The 26,630-nt window shown below is 39.0% G+C and overlaps 2 protein-coding genes across 12 annotated transcripts in view; one reads left to right on the top strand and one right to left on the bottom strand.

Moving 5' to 3' along the window:
• TRAK2 (trafficking kinesin protein 2) overlaps positions 1-26,630 on the top strand; it is a 64,306-nt gene that overhangs the window by 20,647 nt on the left and 17,029 nt on the right. For 7 of the 11 annotated variants that reach the window (XM_052676303.1, XM_052676309.1, XM_052676304.1 and 4 more), the window contains 11 exons: positions 183-392; positions 928-1,006; positions 2,566-2,696; positions 2,892-2,966; positions 3,816-3,932; positions 4,844-4,923; positions 5,531-5,731; positions 5,866-6,164; positions 6,507-6,782; positions 7,945-8,044; positions 8,556-12,463. In XM_052676303.1, coding sequence (XP_052532263.1) covers positions 183-392; positions 928-1,006; positions 2,566-2,696; positions 2,892-2,966; positions 3,816-3,932; positions 4,844-4,923; positions 5,531-5,731; positions 5,866-6,164; positions 6,507-6,782; positions 7,945-8,044; positions 8,556-9,234 — 2,247 coding nt within the window. In that variant the 3' untranslated portion in view covers positions 9,235-12,463. Of the gene's footprint in view, positions 1-182; positions 393-927; positions 1,007-2,565; positions 2,697-2,891; positions 2,967-3,815; positions 3,933-4,843; positions 4,924-5,530; positions 5,732-5,865; positions 6,165-6,506; positions 6,783-7,944; positions 8,045-8,555; positions 12,464-14,229; positions 14,339-26,630 lie in introns of those variants that run through there. The other 4 variants (XM_052676312.1, XR_008204917.1, XR_008204918.1 and 1 more) reach the window with 4 other exon arrangements.
• CASP8 (caspase 8) lies at positions 15,690-21,982 on the bottom strand. Its single transcript, XM_052676349.1, has 8 exons — positions 21,248-21,982; positions 20,376-20,481; positions 19,155-19,293; positions 19,008-19,064; positions 18,744-18,811; positions 18,126-18,261; positions 16,481-16,982; positions 15,690-16,180 (listed from the first exon to the last, which is right to left on the bottom strand). Exons 1-8 carry the CDS (start codon positions 21,550-21,552, stop codon positions 16,045-16,047), a joined length of 1,449 nt encoding a protein of 482 aa, XP_052532309.1. The 5' UTR covers positions 21,553-21,982; the 3' UTR covers positions 15,690-16,044.

Below are 26,630 nucleotides of genomic sequence, written 5' to 3' on the forward strand. Positions count from 1 at the left end.
ACACAGGGCCTGGATCTTCTGTGCAAGTATATACAAATTGATCGTGACCAGTGAGCAGTTTTTAATCTCATGTTAGAGTAGAGCAGTGATATGCAGCCTCTCAATTCTTGGGATAAATAATATAATGTAATACTGTTTAGCTAAACAGTAGTTCACAAGCTGGTAATCTTCTTTTGTGCTAGGTTAACCAGCTCCAGCATGAACTGTCGAAGAAGGATGACCTGCTTCGTATTGTTTCAATTGCTTCTGAGGAAAGCGAAACAGATTCTAGTTGTTCCACACCACTACGTTTCAATGAGTCTTTCAATGTATCACAAGGTCTCTTGCAGCTGGATATCTTGCAAGATAAACTCAGGGAGTTGGAGGAAGAGAACCTTGCTCTCCGATCGAAGGTATAGCTGAGTTATAGTATGTGCTGTGGATGCTGGATATGAGATAAATTAGAACTGTTTAAACATCTAGCATCTGGGTTTCTCTTTAAACATACAGGTGTTTTGTTTCATTGCATACACGTCATATCCAACCACGTTTCCTCCACTCTCCACATCCTTCTCTTTCCTTCACTACTATTATGTTCAAAGCCTCTACTCCTATCACAGTGCCTTTATGTTGTATGTGAATCCATGTGAGCATATAGCTGAAGAATGTAGATGTATCAGACCCTCGAGTGTTTGTGACATGTTCTGGTGTAAATCTAACTGCAATTAATAGCAGTATTTTGGAAATTTCTATGTGTTGAGATGACATCTTAGTTTGGCGTTAGGGATTGAATAAACAAATCCTTAAGAAGACAAAGAGAGGGCAGATTCTTCACTTGCAGCAATGTCCAAAATAAAATTTGTATATAATATATATATGTATATGTATATACATATATATATATATATAAACTGAAATGGGAAGACTAATTTTTTTTTTTTTTTTAAGGCCTGTCATCTGAAGACAGAAACCATTACGTATGAAGAGAAGGAACAGCAGTTAGTTAATGACTGTGTCAGAGAGCTCCGTGAGTATCCAAGTTGTATCTTACAATAGCAAAACAGTACTTGAACACCTGCTGCCTAAATTTTCTCTTGTTCATCCTTGAATTAAAAAATGAGCTTCAGTAATTTCTGCCAATTTTTTGAGTTTTGCTCTTTTACCAAGTGCAAACGTCTTTTGTTCTGTATTCCATGAAGTTTCATTGTGGTATTCAACTTCAGCACTAAACCTCGTGTTTATAAACCTAAACTGAAGACTACAGACACTGAAAAACAGACGAATTTGAATTGGCAAGTGTTTTGATGTATCTGGAACAGTTGTTTAAATTTGCTTTGAGGACTACTTACTTGCAGGGAATGGCAGCTGTTCTGTTACTTAGGGTTTTTTTTTATGATTGTGTGTGTGTGTGTATATATATATATATTTTTTTTTAATCAGTAGTCATTTTATATGGTCTGATTCTTTTGTGCATAATAACCCCCATATTTTAAGTTTGCTTTTTTGTTTTTGTATGCAACCGCCATGAAGAAGACTGGCTGTTTCTTCTTTTTTAAGATAACCATCAGTTTATAAGTATAAACTGATACCTGGGTAATTGTTAATTTACTATTTTGTCTGTAGAAACTTATATCCATTGCAAATAAATGTTAATTTCTTAAAACCTCTCCATTTTTCCTTCAGTGAGAATGTTCATGAGTTCTGTTTTGTCTAACTTCATAGAGTATACAGACTTACTAGCCAGTTTAGGCTCTCAGAATCTTCTTCCACACAGTGCCTACTGCACAGCTTTAAAATTTGTGTCTTCAGGGAAGTGATCCTAACTATTGACATCAGATGCCTATAGGCCCTCAGACAGGATTTTATCCTGTAGCAAACCTGTGAGATACAATAATCACTATCAATTAAAGATAATTTACACTGCTTTAAAAGATAAATATTTAGCACTTCTAGAGAATCATTTTTTTAAACTCAAATTCCATTAAGACTGATTTTTTTTTTTTTTTTTTTTTTTTTTTTTTTTTTAAGAAATAAGATTTTTCTTGCTCTAAGGTTATCTTCTTAATCTGTAGTCTGACCTTTTATGCAAGGTAGATCATACTTTATTATGACTTTGTACACGTGCCCTGAAAGCATAGCAAGAAGCTATCTGTATAAAATACTTCAGCCTTTTGAGGTGCTTTGTCACTTTTCTTCAGGAAACATTCAAGGAAAATAAGAATAACCACTGGAAATTGTGTGCACTGGGTCCTTGGGGAACAGACAGTTGTTAGAATCAAAAGATAGATTAAGAGGTGTATGCTGTATTGAGAAAGTGTGAAAAAATCTTTGTATACAGAAAATGGTAGACTTGGAGCCTGCTTTCCTCAGCGTATTCCAATAAATCTAGCGTTGACTATGGATCCGTGTGTCACTTGAAATAATTTGTAGTGGCTTGTCTTGGTTATGTTATGGTCATTGATCCTATCTTTGCTATGCATATCAGTTTCTGCATACTCAATTTTCAGCACGTTACACCTACATTTGAAGTTAACTTTTTCTTTTAATTCCTTAAAGCCATTGATTGAGTTGCTTTTATATTTGTAGGGCAAACAAATGCGCAAATTTCCAAAATAACAGAGGAGTTGTCAGAGAAGAGTGAGGAACTGGTCCGCTACCAAGAAGAGATTTCATCCCTTTTGTTTCAGATTGTTGATCTTCAGCATAAACTCAAAGAAGTAAGGGACTGCTGATGAAGTGTGCATGCATGTGTGTATGTGCACACAAGGAGATGTGTGTACTTGCAGTGGGTGAAAACAGACTTGCAAGGTGGGGGTTACATCACTGTGACTGTTTCAGGAAAGTATGGCAGAGAATCAACTCTCTCAACGAAATCAGCCTAGAAAATAATAGACACCTTTTTGTGCTTTCAGCATGTGATTGAGAAGGAAGAGCTGAAACTTCACTTACAAGCTTCCAAAGATGCTCAGAGACAACTGACAGCGGAGGTACTTACAGTGCATGTGCACGTTTGTGTGTATAACAGAATACAAGAGAAATAAAACTAAATGACAGCTTTCTTCTTTTTAATTATTATTTATTTATTTTAAACTTTATTTATTCATTTTCTTTATTATGGGAGAAGCCAAATGATAGGAGGAAAAGAATAATTGCTTTGACCCATGCTTTCGTGATTCATAAGACTCTGAAAGGCAAAGAGGATGTTCCAAGTAGATAGATCTTACTTATTTTTCTTAGTTGTTATGAAAAAGAATGCATTAATATGAATATTACTGATTACATCAACAGTGCTGTAGCTTGCTGTAGCTGAAGGAAATTCTCTTCCTTCTTTTCATTTGTAATTATGGTATTTGCAGGTGTTTTTATGTACTTTTGGTTTTAATTCTGTACTCTTTTGAGTCTTAATTTGGGCTTTGTCCCTCACCACTGAAATTAGTGTGAGTGTTATGCTGAATGTAGTCATAGAATCATTGAATGGTTTTGGTTGGAAGGGACTTTTTAGATCATCTGATTCCAACCCCCTGCTATAGTCAGGGATGCCTCCACTATACCAGATTGCTCATAGCCCATCATCCAGCCTGCCTTACGTGCTTCCCCTGTAGAGGTGCTCCAGCCCTCTGGTCATCTTCACGGCCCTTGACTGGACCCACTCGTAGAGCTCCATGTCTTTCTTGTGTCTATTATTGCTTTCAATTTTAGATGTTAGCATGTGCTGTGTAATAGTAGAAACATGGTACTGAATCCATCTCATCTGTACAAGTTACTCAGTTTCACTGTGTCTTTTTGTTTTGCTTCTGTTGGAGCTTAATGGTATCGTGTCATCTTTTCTCTTTCAGTTACATGAGTTGCAAGATCGCAATGCAGAGTGTTTGGGGATGCTGCATGAATCTCAAGAAGAAGTGAAGTTGCTGCGCAGCAGAGCCAGCTCTGTTGCTTGTCTCTGCCACCCTCAGGCATGTGGAACATTTCCAGTGGTAACAAATACTGCTGCTATGGTGTATACCTACTGGCACAAATGGCCTGGAGTAAACAGCTGTTACCTGCAGTGCAGAGGGAACCATTTTGTTATAGGCAAAGAAGCTGAGTTTTTCATTTTTTTAAGGTGTACACTTCTGAGTGTACACCTTTCATATTTAGTAAATGAATCATTCACTTGCCATTTTATGATATTAGGATGGCTTCTCCTTTTTATGTGACTTTTATTAGTACAGGAATTGATACGTTCAGTTGTTAGCTGGGTTGTGCAAATATATTGTTAAATTTTATAATTTGACAATACTGAAGAAACCATTTTTTTTTGAGAGTTCAAACAGCGTTTTTTTCCTTTAAGTATCTTATGATGTGCTTTTATGTCCTTATCTCCTTATCTTGTGAAATTGAACTTTAAGCATAATCAGAAATGTGTTAGATTAATTGAAGATAAGTAAATCAATGGGAAAAAAATGTTAAAAGCTTTTATTTTCTTCTTAGTATCAGGAATATTCTGAATAGTGTATCACAAATTTCTGGGCTGTGCTGGGATTTTGTCAAGTTTTGATTTTTCATTCTGCTTATACAGAAACCCTCGTGTGTGTTTGGGCCTGGTAAGAAGTGCTCTTACCAAGTGTTGTTTAATTTAAGAAGCCAAGAGTACCAAGAAAGTACATTTTGCTAATGAAAGCTGAACAGTTTTATGTAGATGTTATGATGGTGTAAAACTTACTTCTCTCCACCTTCAGAGACTGGAAGGTCTATGCATTATACTCTGTGTGAAACATATCTATGAGGAAAAAAATTGAAAATTTTCAAGTATTTTGAGAGATGTTTTCTGCTAAAATTATTGTATTTAATTTGTCAACTCTTCTGGTTCTCTTTTTTTCCTTAGGATTCCCTTGCAGCAGAAATTGAAGGGACAATGCGGAAAGAACTGAGTCAGGTTGATGAATCTCTCCTATCCAAGCAAAAGTATGTTTTCAGATATTTTGTGATGTTTCAGTACTTTTCCATATGCTTATATTAGGTAAGGTGAGCTATCGGGAAGTCTGTAAGTGTGAACTTTCATTCTACAGTAAGTTTTCTATATAGCTTTAAAAAAAATAAATAATTAGCTGGTAGACTTTTCAACTTTGAAATCTGTTATTCTTAATTGTTTCCATGAAGAAGCTGGAAATTTGCTAGAAGAATGTTATCTCATTCTTTGATTTCTGAAATATTTTTATGCAGATCCTCTGACAAGCAGCACTAGTTTTGTCATTTTGACTACTTACAGAAAAATGATCTGGCAAATGATATTAGAGCTTAAACATTGATAACAATTTCTAAAACTCTGAAGATTTATTTCTGAAGACCACATTTCTGAGCAAGAGTTAAATATAAGCTTCTAAAATTTCTCAGATAGTTATCAGTAGAATGTTTTGTTCTTCCAGGTCAAAGTAAGCAGTAATTCTGATATTAATAGAGGAACGTTTTAGGTAATTCTGTTCTTCTGTAGCAAATTTGTTGCACAAAGCTTTATTATCCTTTTAGAAATGTTTCCAAAACCCATATTTGTTTTCTTGCTTTTTTTCTGCAGGAGTCAACAGAAACGAGTATTTGACACTGTCAGGGTTGCTAACGTTACTCGTAGCCGCTCTTCTTCTTTTCCTGCTCCATTACCAATCCCTGGATCTAATAGGTCAAGTGTTGTTATGACAGCAAAGCCTTTTCAGTCTGGCTTACAGATGGAAAGCCATGCACAGATGATCCAGAGGAGCAGCTCTGAGAAGAATTTGAAGTAGGAAACAGTTTATTATTGTCTTTCTAAACTGATTTGCTTAAAACTGAATCCACACTGGACCCTTGCTATGTAAGAGAAAAATATTGAATTTAGTGGTCTCCATATCTGTTATTATTTCTTGTTTCACACAGGGGCAGACATAAGCCTGGCCAGCCAGGAACTCCTGGAGACAATGACTTAGTCACAGCTCTGCACAGGCTCTCTCTCCGTCACCAGAACTATCTGAGTGAAAAGCAGTTCTTTGAGGAAGAGTGGGAGCGCAAAATGCATTTGCTGAATGAGCAGAAAGAAGGGGCTAGTGGTTATAGTACACCAACAGAAAGTTGTTTTTCCTTGGGTACAAACTCAGAATTCACCGATCTCTCTGCCAGCTCCAGTAACCTCCGTGTCCTCCTACCAGAAAAACTGCAAATTGTCAAGCCCATCGAAGGTAAGCAGAAGATCTTCCTTCTTCTGTCAGCAAAAAAAGATTTGATATTCATTTGCCAACTAACTCATTGTGTGTATAGACAGACATGATGATAATTAATGAGGAGAAAAAAGCATTCTTGTTGGCTTTGTGCCAACTAGCTCATCAGTATCACTTTGTATTTGGCTTTTTTACATGGTGCTAAATGTTAGGCTTTTTCTGGCTCTTGGTGTCACCATCCAAGTGCACTGTGTGCTTCAGCAACGGCACCAGATGGCTGAAATTGTTGCTATCAAGTGTTCTTGTAACTTGATGTAATAGTAGGTGTTGGCTCTCTGAAACAATTCTCTTTTGTCGCACCAGGATCTCAGACCCTGTTTCACTGGCAGCAGCTTGCTCGACCCAACCTAGGCACCATACTTGACCCAAGACCAGGTGTTGTTACAAAAGGTTTTACCCCTCTGACCGATGATTCTGTGCACCGCATCTCTGACTTGGAGGAGGATGATGAAGAAGGGGAAGGAGGTATAACATTTCAAGTGCAACAGTCCTTCCCGGAGAAAAATAAGTCTGCAGTGGCAAAACCAGTGTCAGGGATTTTCCTGTCACCTATTACTTCAGTAGCAGTACCACTCACTGGTAAGAAGCACAGTTACTGATTTTTTTCCTCCTTTTGTATGCTGATTTCTGAGGTTTTAATGCATACTTGATGCCTTGATAATTGTAGCAGTTTACAAACTGTCCACCCTCTGCATTCGAGTCTGCAGTAAATTTGTTAGGGAGACACTGTCAATTTCATCTACATGCTACAAAATATAGTGCAGGGGGTTGTAGAAGGTGATGTTTGTCTTCTATATCAGTTTTTTAATTAGGTGGTACAAGGCTGCTGGAAAACTTAGCTGGGATAAGGTTACATCTGAATAACTATATGCTAGGCAGTTATCTTACAAAAGCAATTGAAGATGACCAGTATCTTGCATTTAATTATCAAAAAATGTGCTACTTTTGTTAGTAAAAGGTGTGAAGCTTAGATTCTGTAGAAAACAGGGCCTTAAAAGGTGATGATGGATATCTTAGCATTAAATTTGTATCAAACCCCTCATGGGAAAATTCGTGTTGCAAACACTGATCTTATTTTTGTCAAAATACAAATCCCTAAGGAAGGCTGAGGTCAAAGAATGGGAAAAACATCCCTGCTTTTTCTTGGCACATGGGCTTCATCACTGTTTATGTGCTGAGCTCTCTGATTGCAGTGTGGGCTTACAGACCAACATTTTTTATCAGGACTCTACTATTTGTTAGGTTTTATTTAGTTTAGGAATGTATCTCCAATAACTTAGTTTTCTGCAGAATTCTATACTACACTAGTTCAAAGTGCTAGTTCAAATGCAACTTAATACACATGGAATAGTTTCTTCTAATTCTTTTCATCTTCAGAGCATTTTATAAAGGCTAGATAGAAACTTGTGCCTTGTTTTTTGATTTAAGTTGAACGTCCGTATTTCTTGTACTGCTAGTTAGCTTCTGTGGTTATTGATGTTACTAACATTTGAAAAGCATTATTTCAGCTCATCTCAAATGAGAAAAAACATAAAGCAAGAAAGTTAAATGGATTTTAAAATAAACTAATGGTAGAATCTTTTTCTCAACTGAAATAGCTGACTTTGAGACAATACTGTCTTTGTTATCCTTTAAAAAAGATAAAAATTAGCAGTGACAACATCATCTCAAACATTGCTTTCATTAATTATGATTTGTCTCTACTTTTAACCTCATGGGATGTGAATTCTCCACATTGCAGCCTTGAATCCTGGCAAGTGTCTGTCTTCAACAAATTCCACGTTTACTTTCACTACCTGTAGAATCCTTCACCCGTCCGATGTCACCCAAGTTACTCCCAGGTATGGTGACTGCTGACATCCTAAGAGTTGCTGCATAGAATTAAATGGTTGCATTCTGGCTTTTGATATATAGACAGGTTTTTTTAAAAATACCAGGATATTTAGGCAATGCATAAAATGTTATTCATTATAGGGGTTGCAATTACAAAGGGGAAACTTGAAATTCTCCAGAATAAACAAGGAGTGGGTTTTTTTTTTTTTCCTTTGGTCCTTTTTAAAAAAACTAAGCTATTGCTTAGTGTTGTAACAATTATTTTTGTTTCCTTTCTCCATGTTCAGACATTAAAAATTATACATGAAAGATAAATGCTTTGGTACATTAAAACCCTTTTGTCAATCAATACCTTCCAGATATTTTGCAGAACACTAATAGTGAATCCACTAATGCTGAAACTGTCAAAAATATCAAGTTTACTTTTTCGTGAACCTTTCGTATACTAAAAAGCAAATACAGAGCCAAGCTGTCTAATGCATATATCTGTGTATCTTCTTTGTTTCACTTTTGTTTCAGCTCTACGTCTGCCCCACTTTCACTTGGAAATAGTGGCAAGAGCTTTGGAAACCATGTAGTGAGCACTCCAGCCATGTCTTACAGGCTTAGTATTGGAGAATTTCTCACCAACAGAGGAGATTCAACTACTACCCTCAGCAGTACCAGCAGTCTGGCTCAACTCTTGCAAGAGCGTGGCATCTCTGCCAAGGTTTATGATAGTCCCCTATTAGATAAACTGCCTCTGCTTCAGCCCCCTCGTACAGTCCCCGTTCCTTCTACTCCACCGAATTCTCCTTCACATTCACCTTGTCCTTCCCCTCCACCCTTTGAGTCTCGAGTGCATCACTCAGAAAATTTCCTGGCTTCAAGACCAGCAGAAACATTCTTGCAGGAAATGTATGGCCTAAAGCCCTCCCGTAACGCTCCAGAAGTAGGCCAGCTGAAGATGAACCTGGTGGACAGGCTGAAGAGGCTGGGTATTGCCAGGGTCGTCAAGCCCCCTGATACACAGGACCACAAGAAGAATCAGGGGGCAGAGGTTAGCTTGCCAAGGCCAGACTCAGCTGTGTTTTTAAATGCAGGTAGCAACTTAATGGCAGGACTGAGAAGAAACCAGAGTCTTCCAGCCATGATTGGAGCATTAGGAGCCCCAGTCTGCACACAGTCAACAAAAATGGATATCCTAAAAGAGGACTGATTGCTCTGGACACTGGCTTAGTAAATAATTCAAGAGGGATAAGCATCCAGTACAGAAAAGGTTAGGTGTGTTACAGAAGAGTTGGAGAAGGCATGTGCATGTTAAAAGGGGTGGAGAGAGAAGTGATAGGGTCAAGGAGAAAAGAACATTGCTTGGGTCTGGGAAAGAAGGCTTTTGTGGAAGATAAGAAAATAAACAAGAAACCAAAGCTTAGTTTTGAGATCTCTCCAGCATCTGTCTTAGCTTAAGTAAAAGTCCCACTGTAGACGTTTTCAGTATTTTAACCTTTTAAACTGTACTTGTAGAACTGTCTTGCAGGTGCTGTTCTATTTTTTCTACCATATGGCTATAGTATTTATAATTTGTTAGCAGTCAGGCTGTATCATTTAAATACGATATTAAGATAATAATCAGTCTGACCAGCACCATTTGTCCAAGTTCTTCTCTGTAGCAAATACAAAAACTTGGAAATACTTTAATTCTAGTATTTTCTAGCTCAGAAACTGCTCTTTTGAACTCCCCATGTTGAGAAGCAGAAGTGAGAACCTTTAATTTGACATTTGAGCACAAAAATAAATGATCAGGATTTGTTTTTTTGAAAGAGTGCAATTGTGCTAGTGAGTTACTCACGGAAGTTAATTTCTTTCTAGAGCTTCTGAAGCATACAGTGGAAAGTGCAATGAATGAGAACTAAGAAGAATAAAAGTATGTATTAGGGTAAAAATTTCAAGCTAAGAGATCTTTTTTTTTTCACATACAAAGAAAAATCTCAGGCATGTTTCAATATTGCAAAAGGAAATAAAAACTAGGTGCTTGATTCAGAGTTTATTTTATTTATTTGGCATAAGCAGAGAGCATTTACCTAAATGCTTGAAAAATAAGTAATCTGAATCTTGACAGCTAGGCATTCTGTATATTGGAGACTTTGGCAGCAACATCATGCCTTTTGTTCAGATATTTCTGATTTTAGGCAGGATCTTGTTTGAAAGGTTTCATTAAGATCAAAATTTATCATTCTGTATTCAGAAAATGGAAGATGAAAGCCAGTGTTCTTTTGTAGCATTTTATGAATGCAGATCAATTTGGCCTGTGTTGAAATCATGTTTGAATGATGAAAAGTGGCTCTGACCTTCCTTCTGAATTAACATTGAGGCAAACTTTTTGTCTCAAAAGAAAACACCACTGGAGAAATCTGGTTCCAGAGTGACATTCAGCAAAGTATTATTGCCTGTCCTGCTTTTTTAATTCCTTCCTGACCAAGCTTCTAGTCATAACTGAATAATCTACAATAGATTTAAAATGTATCTTAAGAATAAATATTTGTCCCACATTCCTTGGAGGAATAGATCTTTGGCAGTGATCAGAATGGAAACAGGTTCTTAAATCTGTTTGTGATTTTTTTTTTTTTCAGTGCACCTGACCTATTTGAATGATTTTAAGGTTTGTTTCCATATAGTTAGTTAGAACAGCCAGTGTTTGTTTACCTTGGCTGTTAGAGTGTATGTGGGACATAGGTGGCATCTTTCTGGATGTATGGTGTGAAGCACTGGCATAATTACACTGATTTGCATTTGGCATGTGGCACATCCACACCTTTGTTGCTGCAGGATTGATTAGAGTAGGGCAGGAAAAGAAAGCTTCTTAAACTGATTTATTATGTGGCCTTTCTGCTTTTACAGCCCTATGGATCTCATGATGACTCTGATATAGCAGTCTTTTTTTGTAAAAGGAAAAGGACTAACCACTTCAAACTTGCACAGGGACTCTCAGCAGAAATCTGTCTGTCAGCAGCGCACAGAAGTATTCAGGAACTCCTGGAGTTGCCTTTTGCTCTCTAAGAATCTTATGAAAGGTGAATTTTATTTGAAATGCTATATACGGGTTAATTTGTTTTTTAAATGAAAAATATTTAATTCCTTCTTGTAAATATTTATGTTTGTACTTCCTTAAGCGTTCACTGGGCCTCACCTAGCTAAATAAGGTAAGAATGAAAGAGCTGGGGGGAGATATTCTTGCTCTCCAGTTAACTAAGGAACGAGTTGACAGACGATTAGTTTGATATAAACAGGGAAGTATATGACATGTCAGAAGTCTGTCTGTTTTATGTGCGCTTATTGTAGGAATGCATCTAAGAGACAGATAATTTTTAAAGATATTTCACTGTTTCTAATTAGCTTCATTACATAACTCCAGATCATTGCGTGTGTTATCAGCAGAAAAAGGAAAATAAATTAAATCCAAATTCCTCCACGTTTTCATTAAAAGCTATGTAATAGCACATTAATTAAATGCATGTTTCTTTTCAGGACAATTCCATTTTCTGTAGCCTAGCAATAGGGACTGATTCCGTTCAAATGATATGATAGATGCTGCGAGGTCTGTTGGTTGCTTTCTGTAGGATCATCGGATACTTACACAAGCAGGAAGATGATCAATGAGTTTGAATACTGTTGTGTTTGTATCCAGTTTTTTGATGCCACGGTACAGTACTTTTGAAATTCTGTTCTGCGTTTTGAATACGTGTGCCTAGCTTGCAGCAACAGGGAAAGTTGCTACATCTTCCAAGTTTACTTCTTGGTGCCAAAATCAAGCAGACAAACACATGTATTTCTGATAATATACTAAAGTTGCCATTATTCTAAGAACTCATTTGGATTCCATTGTCTCCTGCAAGAGGGGAAATGAACTTGGATGACTTAGGTAGCTGAGATCTTTCTCAAGACCTTTTTGTCCTGCACAGATGTGATTTGGTTGAGTGAATTGATGGAGAATTGCACTTGTAAAACATTCTGCTACCTTGCAAATTTGAGACAAAAAATAGATGCTGCAAAGAAAAGAAGTGCCACGTTTGTGAAATTTCAAGACACTGGAAAATTTTGTGGTGTCTACATTTATTCAAGTTGGCTTAAATCAAGTACAAGTTTATAACTTTCTAGTTGTACAGGCATACGGTTCAAGCTTCACGTGTTTGATAAACTTGGAGATACCTGCACACTCGAAATACCTGTGGGCTGATGAAGTCAAAAGTGTACTGCTGTCAAAGAGCATTACAGAGGGAATGAGGATAATAGGTTTGAGCCTCTTTTGGCTGCTACACAAAGGGATTACACATAATGTTTGAACGGTCTGGGAACGTTTGTTTTTTTCCATCTGCTTTTTGCACCTACTGTTGTTTCATGGTGGAATGTAAATTTCATAATAAACATGTATAACATGTCCTTTTTCAGTATGTTGGTCATCTTGTGTGGTTTCTTCCAGATGTCATCATCTGTTCTGCATTGTTATTTAGTGAAATTGAAATTAGAGCTTTTTGACAGTTGGCTAGAATTTAGTGATTGGTGTACAGACTTAGTGAATTGGTATCTGCATAAGTATTGCATATAAAAGCTGTCTTAGAAATTGATTCCAAAACTTGATCAGGCTGTGCTAGTCTGTTAGCAGTTGTGCTCATACTTAAGCAATTAAAGGAAATATAGATGTGCAATACAAGTTGTGGTCAGACTTTGACTGCAGTTTAGATGTGTTGGTTAAATCTAGAAAACACCCCTTAGTATGCTGCTTTTTGAAAAACATTTTACTTAGGAGTGATAAAACTTCACATCAAATCACAAAATGCTCGTTAGCTTCTAAGCAGAATATTTGAATGTGAGCCTCAATTGAAATCAACATGCTTATGCTTTCTGGTACTACAGCAGCTAATGCTGCATTCTTCTAGCAATATTGTGACAAGTAAGAAAGAAGCAGAAAAGAGAATAGACTACTCTGCTACAATTAAGTATCTATCTAGGTCAGTGGCTTTGTTTGCATTTATTTTATGTGCTCCTATTTGGACATATATATTCTTCCCTTGTTTTTTCTTCAGACCTCCAAGGGAGGATTGCTTGAGCTTTTTACAGGAAAGTGTGTGATTTCCTATCTCAGTTAACTGTATTTTTATTAGGCTTCCTCTGTGTTTGTGATAAAGTGGGAGCAGAGACTGAAACCAAGCTACTTATCCTTGAAGAGTACTCCCTCTGTGCACGTCTCATGAAATTCCATATGCACAGGGGTGCCCAATTTTTGCCTGCAGCTGTGTGTACCTCCAACACATGTCCTTGCACCTGCTTTTGTGGCAGAAAGGCTCAGATTGTTTTCCTAAATTACTTCCATGGTACAGACTGGGAACAGTATTTATTACAATTAATAGGTTTTTACTAAAATTTGTCTAATTTAATAACTGATAGCAGAACACCACAAGAAATTAGGAACCACCATTATCCTACGGTAAGTATCTTGTATTTATTTAGCTTGCTATCTTTTCTGACATGAGAGGGTGGCAAAGGACTGGAACCCTCGTCTGACTGAAGCTGACTTTTCAGCTCAGCATTTCATATGCAGAAGATTGAGTTGGACGTCCTGAGGAGAGATTCTTCTCCTACAAGTCTCTGCAACTGTTGTACCTACAGGTGGTTAGGCAGGGTCAAGCCAAAAGATAGAATGCCTGCATCTGCATTGTAAAAGAAGTTCCCCAAGTTTGCTTCACCAACAAGTATGCAACTTAGATTGTTGCCTAATATTCACCATATCTATGCAGTTACAAAACTGTACATCTGTGTAAGAAATGGTGATCTATGTAGAGCTGCACTACTAGAGTAATACTACTGCGAATACACATGAGGATTAAAGAATGGCGTAACTCTCTGTGAAATTTAGGCTATTTCAAACTAGTCCTGGGTGATGGTTCTAACAGTCTTCTCAATTAAAACAAAACAACCAAACAAAAAAAAAAAAACAAGGGAAGCAAGGAGGGAGTGAAGAAAGCTGTTCTTGGCAATTGGTAGTACTTGTTTGTCACGAGTCACCTTAACAATTTACTGTTGTTTGTATTTACTAGTTGTGATGTTGATATACAAAGAAAAAAATTTACAATGAAAAAGATTTACAAAGATTTACAAAAAAAAAAACAAAAAAAAAACAAAAAAAGAAAACAGAATTTTTCTTCTTTTCTTTGCAAAGAAAGCAAAATATCTGCTGCGGAGAGAAGCATCAAGAAGAAAATTACATCAGTTGAAGAAAACCACCAGCTCACTGCAGTTTATCTCTGTGATGAAAATGTTACCCTAAGGTAAGCAGTGCAGAATTAGTGCTAGCAAACAACTGATACCAATGAGAGTTAGTCTAAAATGTGCAAATGTTTACCTCACTGTGTGTGCTGTGGCCTCTATGGCTGTCCACTTGTAACTTATTGGTGCACTGTCCCACTGGCAGGGGTGCTTGTACAGGTAACTGCAATACATGTGCCTCAGCAGCACACACAGACCCTTCAAAACCTTACTGGTGGTTGTTGTTGCTTTACATATCTGTTACAAGACCAAGAGCAGTAGAGGTAGAGGGAATTTCCTTTTTTCTTCATATGCATGAGTGTAATTAGTCTGCAGAGCTGCTGGGATTCCTTGTGAATCAGTGAGATAGTTGCTTTATAAGAGGAAACCAATTATAAAAGAGTTTGAAAGGGCACACATTTAATTCCTATTTGAAAAAGAGTTGCCAAACTGATTGAGGAGATTCCTAGTAAGACCTTGCTTATGAGATGCATTTATCTTGCTGGAAAATTCCCCCAGATTTTTTATACCATGTTCTCCTGGGGAAATTATTTCCTTCAGAATAGGTAACTGTAGTTGCTGTAGTTTTTTTCCTTTAACTCTTAAGAGTTGCCTATACAAGCATGCTGTCAGATTCTTCTGATTTCAAATCTCTGGGCTCACTTAAATTTTGTCAGCAATACAAGCTTAAAAGACATTCCAGTCTCTACCCAAAGGAAAGGGAACTGTGCAACTTGTCATTTGGCTGTAACTGGTCCCAAGCTGGCTGATCGGCAGTGTGACAAGCAGGACAGTTAGAATAGCAGGAGCCCAGGGTGTATGTACAGAACAGAACGTTGCTGAAGAGTACAGGTGTGACGTAAAAGGTAAAGTACTGAACAGTATGCGTGGAGAGAGAATCTTGGATGAAAATCCAAAGTAAAAAAGATCACACTGGTAGCAAAGAGTGAAGAAATATTCAGCAGAGGAATCTAGGGAATTACTTACATTCCAAAAATGGTTCAACTGAAGACTGACCTAAAATCAGCTATATAGTCACCTACATTAATATCGTTACTGTGCAAATAGTAATCAGAGGAGGTAATATATTATAATATGTAATATAAGCTGTTCACTTATCTAGTAAAATCTTTTTTTGCTATGTCTGCAACAGAGACTTAAAGTCAGCAAGGTGAGTGAACATAAGCGTAATGCTGCACCTATGCAATTGATTGGAATGTTAAGAGTACTGTAGGTAAAGGATACTGTGAAATGCAGGTCACAGCTCAGGATGCTGGAGGACAAGTTCTTGACTTGTTTTTGAGAAAGACTGAGACTAAGTCTGAATGATTTAAAGCAGAGGGGTGTGTAAGAAAATACTGATGAGATGATGCATTCTATAAAATTTGCAGTCCCACGTCTTTTATGAAAAGTTAAACATAAAGTACACAAGGCTTTATATGAATTTGTATTTGAAAAGTATCTTAACAAAACAACAGCAACGGTAGGTACAGCTGGAAGGGCCTTCAATCTATTGTAAGGTTCCAAACTGGAGACCAGCTTTCAAGTATAAAAAGCATCACCTAAATTAACTCTTACATTCATAAAGCTTTTATTCCTTATCTGTTACCAATAAAAACATTCATATATATATATATATTCTGCTGGGAGCAGACTGATGTTTTACTGAATTCTCAGCTGAGATAAGTGGTTTTCAGGTTTCTGCAGTGCTTTCTGCCTCTGCTCCCATTTAGTTTACAGGAAATATAAGTTTTTTCCTCAGTGTGAAACTGGGCTGTGGCATTTGCTTTCCTGCATTCTGCTTGTCAATCTTGCTGCCCACCTCTTGATTCACTGCTGTCAGTATGGTGAGAATATCTTCTCCTCTGCAAAAAATACAAGCAGTTTTGTATTAGAGTATTTGTATGTAACATCAGAAAAGTTACTGTGTTCTTATATATCATCTTGACCTGTGCGCCACTGCTAATGGCTCTTCCTTTAAACCATCTTTAAAGCAGTTGGGTGAACTGCTTCAAACAATCAGTGTTGCTATTCTACATTGCTCTTTTCACTTCGAGTGATCACTCCCAGTGCACGTTATCTACCTCTGCATTCAAATCAAACTTGTGTCCTCCAAAAGGAAGATAAAAGGTGTTGCTAAAAAGTATCTTAGGAAGTATAGTTACCGAGGACAGCTGTTCTCCAAGTGTTGGCATAGTGACTGTATGTACCAGGTCCCCTGGCTTGGGCTTCTGTAGGAGACGTAATCTTGCAGGGTAGCCATGCCCAAGAGGAAGTCTGCCTCTGAGGGGATGCAGTCCAGCTGAAATCTTGCATCCGTTTCTAAAGAATGATCTTGCTGCCCGGAATCTGTTTCAATGGTTACACCTTTCTGATAAGCATCACCTTGGCAAGCCTGAACGAAGAAGACTTTTGGTTTTCCAGCAAGTGATTGGCAATTTTGCCCAGTGAAAGAAGTGGTCAGTTCCTGGATAGGTACTTCCTGCCCATCAACACCGTATATGATGCCTTTTTTTCCATGAGAGAGAATACAGCAAACAAAACAGTCTTTGTTGTTGTGGTCCATGCACCGATAGTTGTTCACTATCTTACGGATTTCCTCTGCAGTGCAGTCTTTGTATTCTGCTACTGTAAAATGAAGGTTGCTAAAGACTTTTCTCAGAGCATCTGGAAAGTAAACCAAGGAGTATTTAAAGCAGTTTTCTAAAATTACAAATAAACTTTTTTTTTTTTTTTTTTTTAATCCTGTTATCCAGGTATTTACAGTTTTTATCTGAAAATAATGCAGTAGTCTGATCACTAATCATATTTGTTTTACATTCCCTTCTCTCTCAATAAAAGAATTCCTTGTGATCTTGCTGTTTAGTATTATCTGCAACCTAGCTGCTAGTTCTCACACAACTTTACAGCTAGTCTCTGTGTCTTGCAACACATGTCAAACAGTGCCACTCCTTTCCCCAGGAGTGAAGGACATTAACTATTTGTCTAATTCTACATAGATGGGAGTGATTTCTCTTAGAATCATCTAGGTTGGAAAAGACCTTCAAGATCATAGAATCCAATTATCAACCAGACCTACCACATCCCATCACTAAATCCTGCACCTTAGGGCCGTACCCACACAGCTCTTAAATACCTCCAGGGGTAGATACTCTACCACCTCCCAGATAGCCCATTCTGGTGTTTGACCATCCTCACCCTTATGAAATTCTTCCTAACATCTATCTAAGCCTCCCCTAGGACAACTTGATCATGCATTCAGTAAAAACAAAGTTAGCATATTGATTAAAATATTACAAAATAAAAATACTGACATGCATTTACCTCTAAGTTTTCCTTTGATAATACATCCTTTGATAAAATATATATAAAATATTTCTGTCAATATATTTGGGTAGTACGTGCATCTCAAGAATATAACCTGCACTCTGCTAATGGATTTTTCTCTCCTGGTCAATGTAGTGCAAATATATCCATTTCATAGACCCTAGGATCTCCAACAAGCAGCGCTGCTGCTCTGCAGGACAGCCTACTGAAATGATTCCCTTGAATAGCAATATAATAGTGCCTGAATTCCATATCCCCATCCATTCTTAAGTTAGAAGTGAAGTAAAATTCTGGTTCTCCAGCAAATCTGCTTTTGATTCTGTGTATTTTAGTAGTATGTAAGTCTACCACTACAAGAAACATAGCCTTGACGTGGAAGATTGAACTTTAGACTCCTAGTCCAGAACACAAAATGGTTCCTGTTTTTATGTACGGTCCACTTTCCCTGACCATATGTAAACTCATTTGTAATGTTCACTGTACCTGCATCCACATCTGTCCCATTCCGATTTTTCATCTTTCTGAGTTCTGGCACTGCTTCCCTGGCTTTTGCAAAATTGTGATTATTCAGGATCAGGCAAACTCCACGGGGTCGGCTGGTCATTTTATAAACTTCAAGCTGTTAGAAAGAAAGATTTCTTGTGACTGCTTCTCAGCCCTTGTAGTGGCACAGAGGGTAAAAAGCCAGCTAGCTTTCCATCTGGGCAGCTCTTCCCGTACAGCTCTGCTACCAGGACTTGGCCATGTGCTGCCTCACAGCAAGACAGAACCCATCTTTTGCAGCCTCCACCATTACACTCCACCCACAAGGGGTGTTACATTCATTCACTTCTCTGTGCCTATTTATCTACCTGCTGCCTGTCTCCTGGTGTTAAAATTAGGGGTATCTTCTACTCTTAAAAACATTTCTTAAGCTTAATGCTTCTGCTGCTTCTGCCTGGTACATAGTTTCAAAATAAACAACGTTAAAGAGTAGTATATCTTTGTTTTTCTAGACAGTGCCTTTAGCAGCTGTGCTTATGATAGTTCATGTGCACTTCATAAAGGAATGGTCTCTTCTGAGACAAAATTGTGACATTTCTAAGACACAAACTGACTTACCTGTGAAGGCTGATCACAGTTGCCGAGAGAATCAGGTGCCACAGATGATGCCAGCCATATGGCACTGTCTGAATACACACACAGAACATATGTATAAGTAAACAATTAAAAGGGAGTTTAAAATGCTGCAGTCAGTTAGTAAGCAACAAGATACTTGATCACTTCTCAGATAGGCGCATGTTTAAAGGCCAGATGCAGGTAGAGGTCAAAAGCTGGAAAAAAGCCAAAGATCTAAATGTTCATTTTGGAAGAAGTTTCAGTTACCTTCAGGGGCTCCTGTGCTGCTTCTTTGCCCCTCTGTTACAAGCATCTCTCCTTCACCTGTAAAGCATTCATTATTAGTCCTTTAAGACACCTTACATATCACTTCAAAAATAAAAAGTATGGGAAAGAGGCCTTGTTTTGTTTTACCAAATGAGTTTAATCCATACTCTTCAATTTTCTTCAACAGGCTCTTGTCCACTTTTCCACAAATAGTCTTCAGGACAGTTAAGTTGTCTTCTCTCAAAATCCCCTTCTTCTCCATCTCAATGAAAACGTCGAGCATTGTCTGAGCAATCAGAAAAGTAGTTTGCTCTTAGGGCAGATCCATGCTGCTACTGAGAAGGAAGCTGCAGCATGTTTAGGGCACCCAAGCTGGCTTTAATGTACTGACAACATAAGTGACCCACTATCAGTCTCAGTGTCTCAGTTGATACCTCAAGCTGATTCAGTTAAATGTAGGTTGACAAAAGCTAGAAGTACAATGACGAAAAATATCTTCCCAAAACAAGCTTATTTCCCTCCCACTGCTCAGAGATGCTGAGAGCTAATGGTGATCACATAGGAACAAATGATGTCATTTTTAATGACATTTATCTGACTTGCAGCAGCAACTTTGTGCACTTGACTGAAACACAAACATCACTGGAGCAAAAATGGGTATAACCATGCAAATATAAAGAGTTCTCTGAAGAGGGAACCCAAGGGACAGAAGCTGTTGCCAAAGAGAGTGGCAGAGCACAGCGGTCACCCATGGATTTTACTAGAACAGCCACCACTGAACAGGCACAGTTGATCCTCTAAGAAAAGAGGAAAGATTTTAAAAAAGATTTCATTAGGCAGAACAAAGTACCTAGCAGTCTAAAGGGCAGGATGACATAGTGTAAAGAACAGCTGTATCTCTTGCAATGATGTAAGTTAACTCCAAGCTCTTGGGCCTTAGCTCTCTGCCTGGATCTGTTTGAGGTTTTCTTCTAGGTTTGGAAATAAATAGAACCAGAACATTACAGGAATAGCTCTAGTGGGTGATTCTTCATTCGCTAATGACTTACTTAGCAACCAAAAGAAAACCAGCTGGAAAAGATGAATGAAAGTGCTCAGCCCTCTACTGAATAAAACCAGTCAACCCTACACAGAGCTTGGGTGTGCAGGCATCATGCCTGGCCCAGGGCTGAACCGTGCTTTCTGGGCCGGAGCAGTACATGTCACACTGGCACACAACAAGTCCTCTATGCACCATTCCCAGTCTTCCCTTTTCCTTACGGAAAAGTGACTCTCATTCCCCTCAGAGCAACCTAAATATTGCTATGTATTATAGCAGTTATTTAAAAGAAAGAAAACAAAAGAAAAACAAAACAAAATAATTCTTACAGTTTCAGGACTTAGCTTGCATTTTGGTAATTCTTTTCCCAAAAGAAACTTGAAACATTTCATGTCATCTTTGGTGATGTTTTCTGACAGCTGAAAGAGCAGATATCTAGAAAGAACAGGAGAGGACAGTTTCATTATGTTTTCTAGCATTCACCTTAGCACAGTTTAATGCTGTACCATTGAACCATCCCCTCTGCACCCCCAGCTGCCTTCCCAGGGCAGCTTTTTTTTCTTTTTAATCTGAGGACATTAGTCCCAGAACAGACAGAAGTCAAACCATTTTCAGCTGCAACCAAAAATATGTTTTTTCCCAAAATCAGAATTGCACAGAAAGTTTCTGCACTGGGACATGAGGGTAAAGGCAGTCACACCCAGTCACTGACTGCAGCCCACAACAAAGGCGGGGAGGCCTTTGTAGCCTGTAAATTATCTCCGAATCGTAGAATCACCAAGGTTGGAAAGAAGCTCTGAGATCACATAGACCAACTGTCCACCTACTGCCAGCATTTTCCCACTAAACCATGTCACTTAGTACTACATCCACATGTTTCTTGAACACCTCCAGGCACAGTGACACAACCACCTCCCTGGACAGTCCATTACAGTGCCTCACGACTCTTTCAGAGAAGAAAGCTTGATCTTCTCTCCTTTACTGGACAAAAATTTTCTCTACTGCTTGTACCTGCTTTTCCTAGGAAAGACGGAGATGCTTATGTTCTGCCAAACCTTACCTTGGTGTTAACTCATCAGTAAAAATCTTGCACCTACCCACCCAAGAAGGATAACTGATCCCCAGAGAACAACTCCGGGGTCAGGCTCTGCCAGACTTTCGCCTCCAGGACCCTGGTGAACCCACATTGCCAGCCGCTCACCTGAATGGAGACACCCGTGCCCTGCCTGGGACCTGGAGCTCCCTCTCCATCTCCTCTCGGCTGGAGCCCAGGTGGGAAGCCAGAAGGTCCATCCGATTGATGCGGTAGAGCAGCTCCTTCAAGAAGAACAGGTCTCCCACCTCAATCATCCCTTTCTCTTGTAATGCTTGGAAGAAGGCCTTGGGCTCCTCAATATCTTCCCGCCTCCTTACAGTGACGTGCTCCAGGCTGAGAAACTTCAGAGATGCCAGCTCAGTCCTGTCCAGCGCCTCGCTGATCACGAAGAGCAGCTGGGAGAACTCCATCTCCCCGCAGCAGCTCCAGCCCTGGGGCGGGATGGACGCCACTTCCTCGTGCACCCGCGCTTCTGCGCTTCCGTCCGCCTCCCGGCGGGCGGGGCAGCGCCCAGGCTCCTGGGAGCTGTAGTTCCGTCTGGATTTCTTACTTGAAAACCCACAGTTCAACTCAGAGACTGCTTGTCTGCCAGAAGGGGAGCTTTCTGACAGAGCTGAGGCTGTCTCCGTTCACAGTTACGGAGCGCTGTTTTTAAAAAAATAGAAAGAGGCCGGAGAAGTCGAAAATCCCTGCTATGCGCTTGGCACGATCGGGGGGAGAGCGCAGGGGCCGGTCAGCGCTCACCAGCGCCCACCTCCCATACGCCTATCTCCACAGGCGTCACTGCTGTCCAAATGCTGAGCTCCTTCCTTCAGCCTGAGCGGCACTGTGCTTCATATTTCCTTTTCTTCTCTTACCATGAAATACCAATACATCTCTCTTTACTGCTTAAAAAAAAAAAAAGCGTCCAATAGCACATCAGTGCTCTTTTTCCAGCGGACAGATTTCTCATTTCACTTCAAACACGCATACTACTGACAGAAAGAAGTGAATTTTACACATGTGAGTGGTTTTGTAACACATGCAAAACACAGCATTCTGTGCCGTTTTACATTAACACTGCTCCCTGCTTTTTTGAATTCTTTCCTTTTTGCTTCATAAAATTCATACACTCACTAAGCAAAACCAGTAAGTGGAAACGTGGGGGAAGCAGAAGGAATAGCTTTGCCTCTGTGCTGAAGTATTTCAGAAGAAACACACACACAGACACATGAAAATCAATTGCCAGAGTGGCACTTCAGTGGTTAAGCAAAGTAAATTAGAGGACTTCAGAGTTCTCCAATAAGAGTTTGAGCTCAAATCACAGCACTATCTTCACATGCATCCCAAGGATATTTCCAGCACAAAAAGGAGTCTTGAGAAAACTGAACTTATTTGAGCAGGTCAGGAGCTCTCCCTCTGCCTACTGCAGTCACACCTCCACGGTCTAAGGGCACTAACAATTCATCGCTATTTTAATACAAGTGAAAAAAATCTCAGAACACATTTCCTCCTCGCAAGCCACCCCCATGCTGCTGACAGGAAGCACAGCACACTCAGTCGAGGTATTCAACCCCATTCCCCAATAACAGGCACAAGCCACTGAACCAACTTCCTTCCCAGCCCTTGGGATTTGCTGGAAGCTTTCAGCAGCAGCAGCAAGCCCACAGGAAGCAACACGATGGGGTGAGAACTTGGAATGGTGCATAACCTCTGTTATAAATTCTAACAAAGAGATGGTATTTTACAGCAACAGGAGGAAGGAGGGAGGTGTTTTTACTGGTTAGAGTTTCATGGTTCTGAAGCTGAACATTAACAGCACGGAGAGCTGCACTCGGCACTGATTTTAAAACAACCTCTTCCTACCAGTACTCCCTTTGAAAAAAAAAAAAAAAAAAAGTATACAGTAATCTGTGAGCATACTCTCCCCGCCCCAACCTCATCCTTTGGCCTGGCTGTTACACCCAAGGCTGTGTTCAGGGCTGATAACAGTTTCATCACGTACTGTGACTGTGCTAATCATCTTACCCCATAAATAGTGAAAGCCCCGGAGCCCCTTGAGCTCTAATCCTCATAACAAGGCTGCACGTGTCCTCTCAGTTCCTCCTAAATATTGTGAGTCTTGAGCATCTGTAGTCACAGGATAAATTATGTGGAGTAATCACTGGAAGTCGCTTATTGGGATATTCCCCTCTCAAAAGAAAAAAAGTATTGTAGACAATTCCAGGATGGAATGCAGTAAATATGCACAGAGTGTATTCCATGACAGTTCCTTAAGCCCAGGGATGGGAACTTTGTGGTACTATAGAACAGATAACTGCATAGCAGTCAATGATGGTACTATGAAACAGGTAAATGGAACAGATAAGTGCATAGCAGTCAAAATGAGTTAGTTTTCAGTTTTCTGTTGCACCGATTGCAACAAAGATAAGTAATATTAGTCATTCAAGCTCCACATGAAAGTAAGAAAATAGTATAAAAAAGGGAGGAGGAATTTTTGGGAAAGATACTATTGCAGACAAGTTGGGAGGACATGCTGACTTCTGGAACCAGTCAATGGGCTGAGCCGCCTCTCTTCCCACCCCCACAGGGATACCTATCGGGTGAGATTTGCACACTCAGTTACACCAAGTGCTTTCTTGGGAAACACAGAAATCTCTATGGAGGTATTCCATAGTTCAGAGCTGCATTATTCACATTACTGGTATTCAAAAGAATCTGCCATATTTACCCTTTAATACAGCAATTAACCAGAAATATTTACATTATTATCATACAAGTTACTAATGTTCAAAGCCCTAAGCAAGATATTTGATTACTGCCTGCATATAGATTGGGTCAAAGGTGGAAGTAATCTGAATGCAGTGAGACTTTTTTTTTCCCCTTTTTAAACAGCGTATGAGTTAACATCCCTCAAGTCCTGTTAAAACAAACTCCTACTGAATAGACTGCAGGAGCTATGGATCTGTTTTTTTTTTTTTTTTTTTTGCACTAACATGTCTGGACAAAACAGCTTAAACACAAAGTTGATATTTGATATATAAAATAGCCAGGCGAAGCTCCAAAGATACGTGCAGAATAACTTTGTGTCTAGCTAGGAATGTGTTACAGTTGAGAACTGCAGAAGTCAGTCACATCATGTGACTGGGGAATTCCCGCCGTTGTCAAACATAGAACAAACACAGCAGTAAGCAAAGGCACAGCTTCAGAAAGGAAACACAAATGAGTACTTGGGAATTCCCAAAGATCTCAACTATCTTTTAGAACACTGCACAGAAACCATTGTAAACTAAACATGTTTTCTGTAAGTTTGCATCTCTTTATCAGAAAAAGATAGATCTGAATAATTCCAGAAAAGATGTGCCCGTGTAAGTTAGGGGTCAAAATAAAAAGGATGGCCATCAAGGACTTAACATTAAAAATTTCATGAGAACATTCTAGCTCTGAACTCCCTGCTGCACAACTGGTTCTCCTAAAGAATGTGGAGTTTGTTTCCACTTTTCATGAGTTTCCATGATTTCCCGTGTGAGATGTAGATGGCAGACATAGCCAACAATTAAATAGAAGTAAGTAATTAAATAAAAAGTCTCCTGTAGACAAAATTTTCAATGCTCTAAAAACTTTGAAAAGAGTGAACCCTTACCAAGTTAGTGGATACTTAAACAGCAACCCGTGCTGAGAGAAAGCAGCAGCGAGCAGGCAGGCTCCTAATACGTGCCAAAAACCCACCCTGGCAGCAGCAGATTACCAGTTGTCATAAAGACTGAATGATAAATTTCCCAGGGAAGACTGGCATCAACAACTCTCTGGGACACTGACTTTAAACTGATGTTCAACTGAAGAAATAAGAAGATTCAAATCAAAGAGCAGACATTCATGGCTCTGAATGAACGCTGTTTCCGCCTAAGCAGATAATGGCCCTCCCTCGGTCTTCTCAGCATTTTCTTTCCCAAACAGCCTCCCTTTGACTGCTTGCTTTCTAGCTTATCTCTGCAGGACCTAACTGAGCCTTGCCTTCCTGCCAATCTTGTGATTCACTAACCACTGGTAGTGCTTCCATTGGCTGAAAGCATAACAGACTCAAGTGCCAGCATTGCTTCAGTGCAAAGTTCTGCCTCCCAGACATGAGTTGAAGAAAAGGGAAGGCAGGCTGACTAACTATAGCCTTCTGAACAGAGAGGCAGTCGCCCCTCCCCCTTTCCCCGACTTGTGCTACAGAGAAGAAACAGTCAGGAAATTGTACAGTCTTCAAGTTTCCTTCATACCTCTCAGCTCTGGTAGAGGGCAACAAATATGGTTGGAAACATTGCAGCCACTCTGCCATGGGGCTGCGCATATTTATTTTGCTCAGAACCACAAAAAATGAAAGTGCATTTTCTCCTTCATTGAGTCACATATCAACTCACAGTATGATTTCTTCCTGAAATTACTTGTAAGTGACAAGAGTTTCTCCAAAAGTCATGCCTCCTATTATATGATAATATGTTTATTATTACTATATAAAAAACCCAAGTAACACCAAACAACTAAATTTGATATTAGACATTAAATTCTCCTCATGTGGAATAAAAGAACCTAATCTGAGAGGACAGAACTCTGACACAGAGACACTGAAAGAAACAGAAGTGCTGTAGATTCACCACTTCACTAATACCAGTAATATTTTCTCTAAATTCTACTGGAGCAGCTGCTGCCTGCCAGCAAGCTTCTCCCAGAGGAAGCTACATGCTGATTTCATTTAAACCATATTTCCAGAAAGTTTAAAAGAAAAAAAAAAAAATTAACTTCTACATTTACAGCAAGGTCTCACTTATGAAAATGCTATAGAAATGTGAATTGTGATGTTTCCTCAACAGTTAACCAAACATCAGCTATAGAAATGCATCATAACCTGTAACACCTGCTAACATCTGCCACAAATAGCATTCTCATTTATATAACACTTGTAATATCTATTTATTATTTATGAAACCTGTATGAATAGAGCTGTGATTCTAAGAACAGACATTCTCTCTTTTACTTGGAAAGTAAAAATGGTAAGCAGAGCAACTGTCAACAACTGTGAAGAATTAGGAGTAAAAGGCCTCACTTCAGGAAGACAAACAGGGCTGAATTAAGAATCCCTGCGTTACAGCTTGACACAGATCTATTAAGAAAAAAGCATGACTTATAAAGTGTTTCACATTGATCCTTTATCTTGCTACAAAGCTTAAAAGAGATGTAGCCATTAGAATTTCAGATGGCTCCCAGATACTACATACATATTGCTGAAAATACAAGGTAAGAGCAGTTTCACTGGCATCAGCTCCCGTTATCAGGAATGTCTTAACTTTAAGTTTATTCTTTTCTACCATGTCTCCATCTGCTAATGAAAGAATATCAATGCGCCACCTCTCCGTCAGAGTGTCTGCCATAGAATACTTCAGTGAAAGCAAAAATAACTTCTTTAGCTGAAGCAAAGGAGGTTCATTGTGCTGACTGTCCCTCAGTTAGCTCCTGAGAGGAAAAC

The sequence above is a fragment of the Tympanuchus pallidicinctus genome, unplaced genomic scaffold (genome assembly GCF_026119805.1).
Source record: "Tympanuchus pallidicinctus isolate F22 unplaced genomic scaffold, pur_lepc_1.0 scaffold15, whole genome shotgun sequence".
Lineage (NCBI taxonomy): Eukaryota > Metazoa > Chordata > Aves > Galliformes > Phasianidae > Tympanuchus > Tympanuchus pallidicinctus.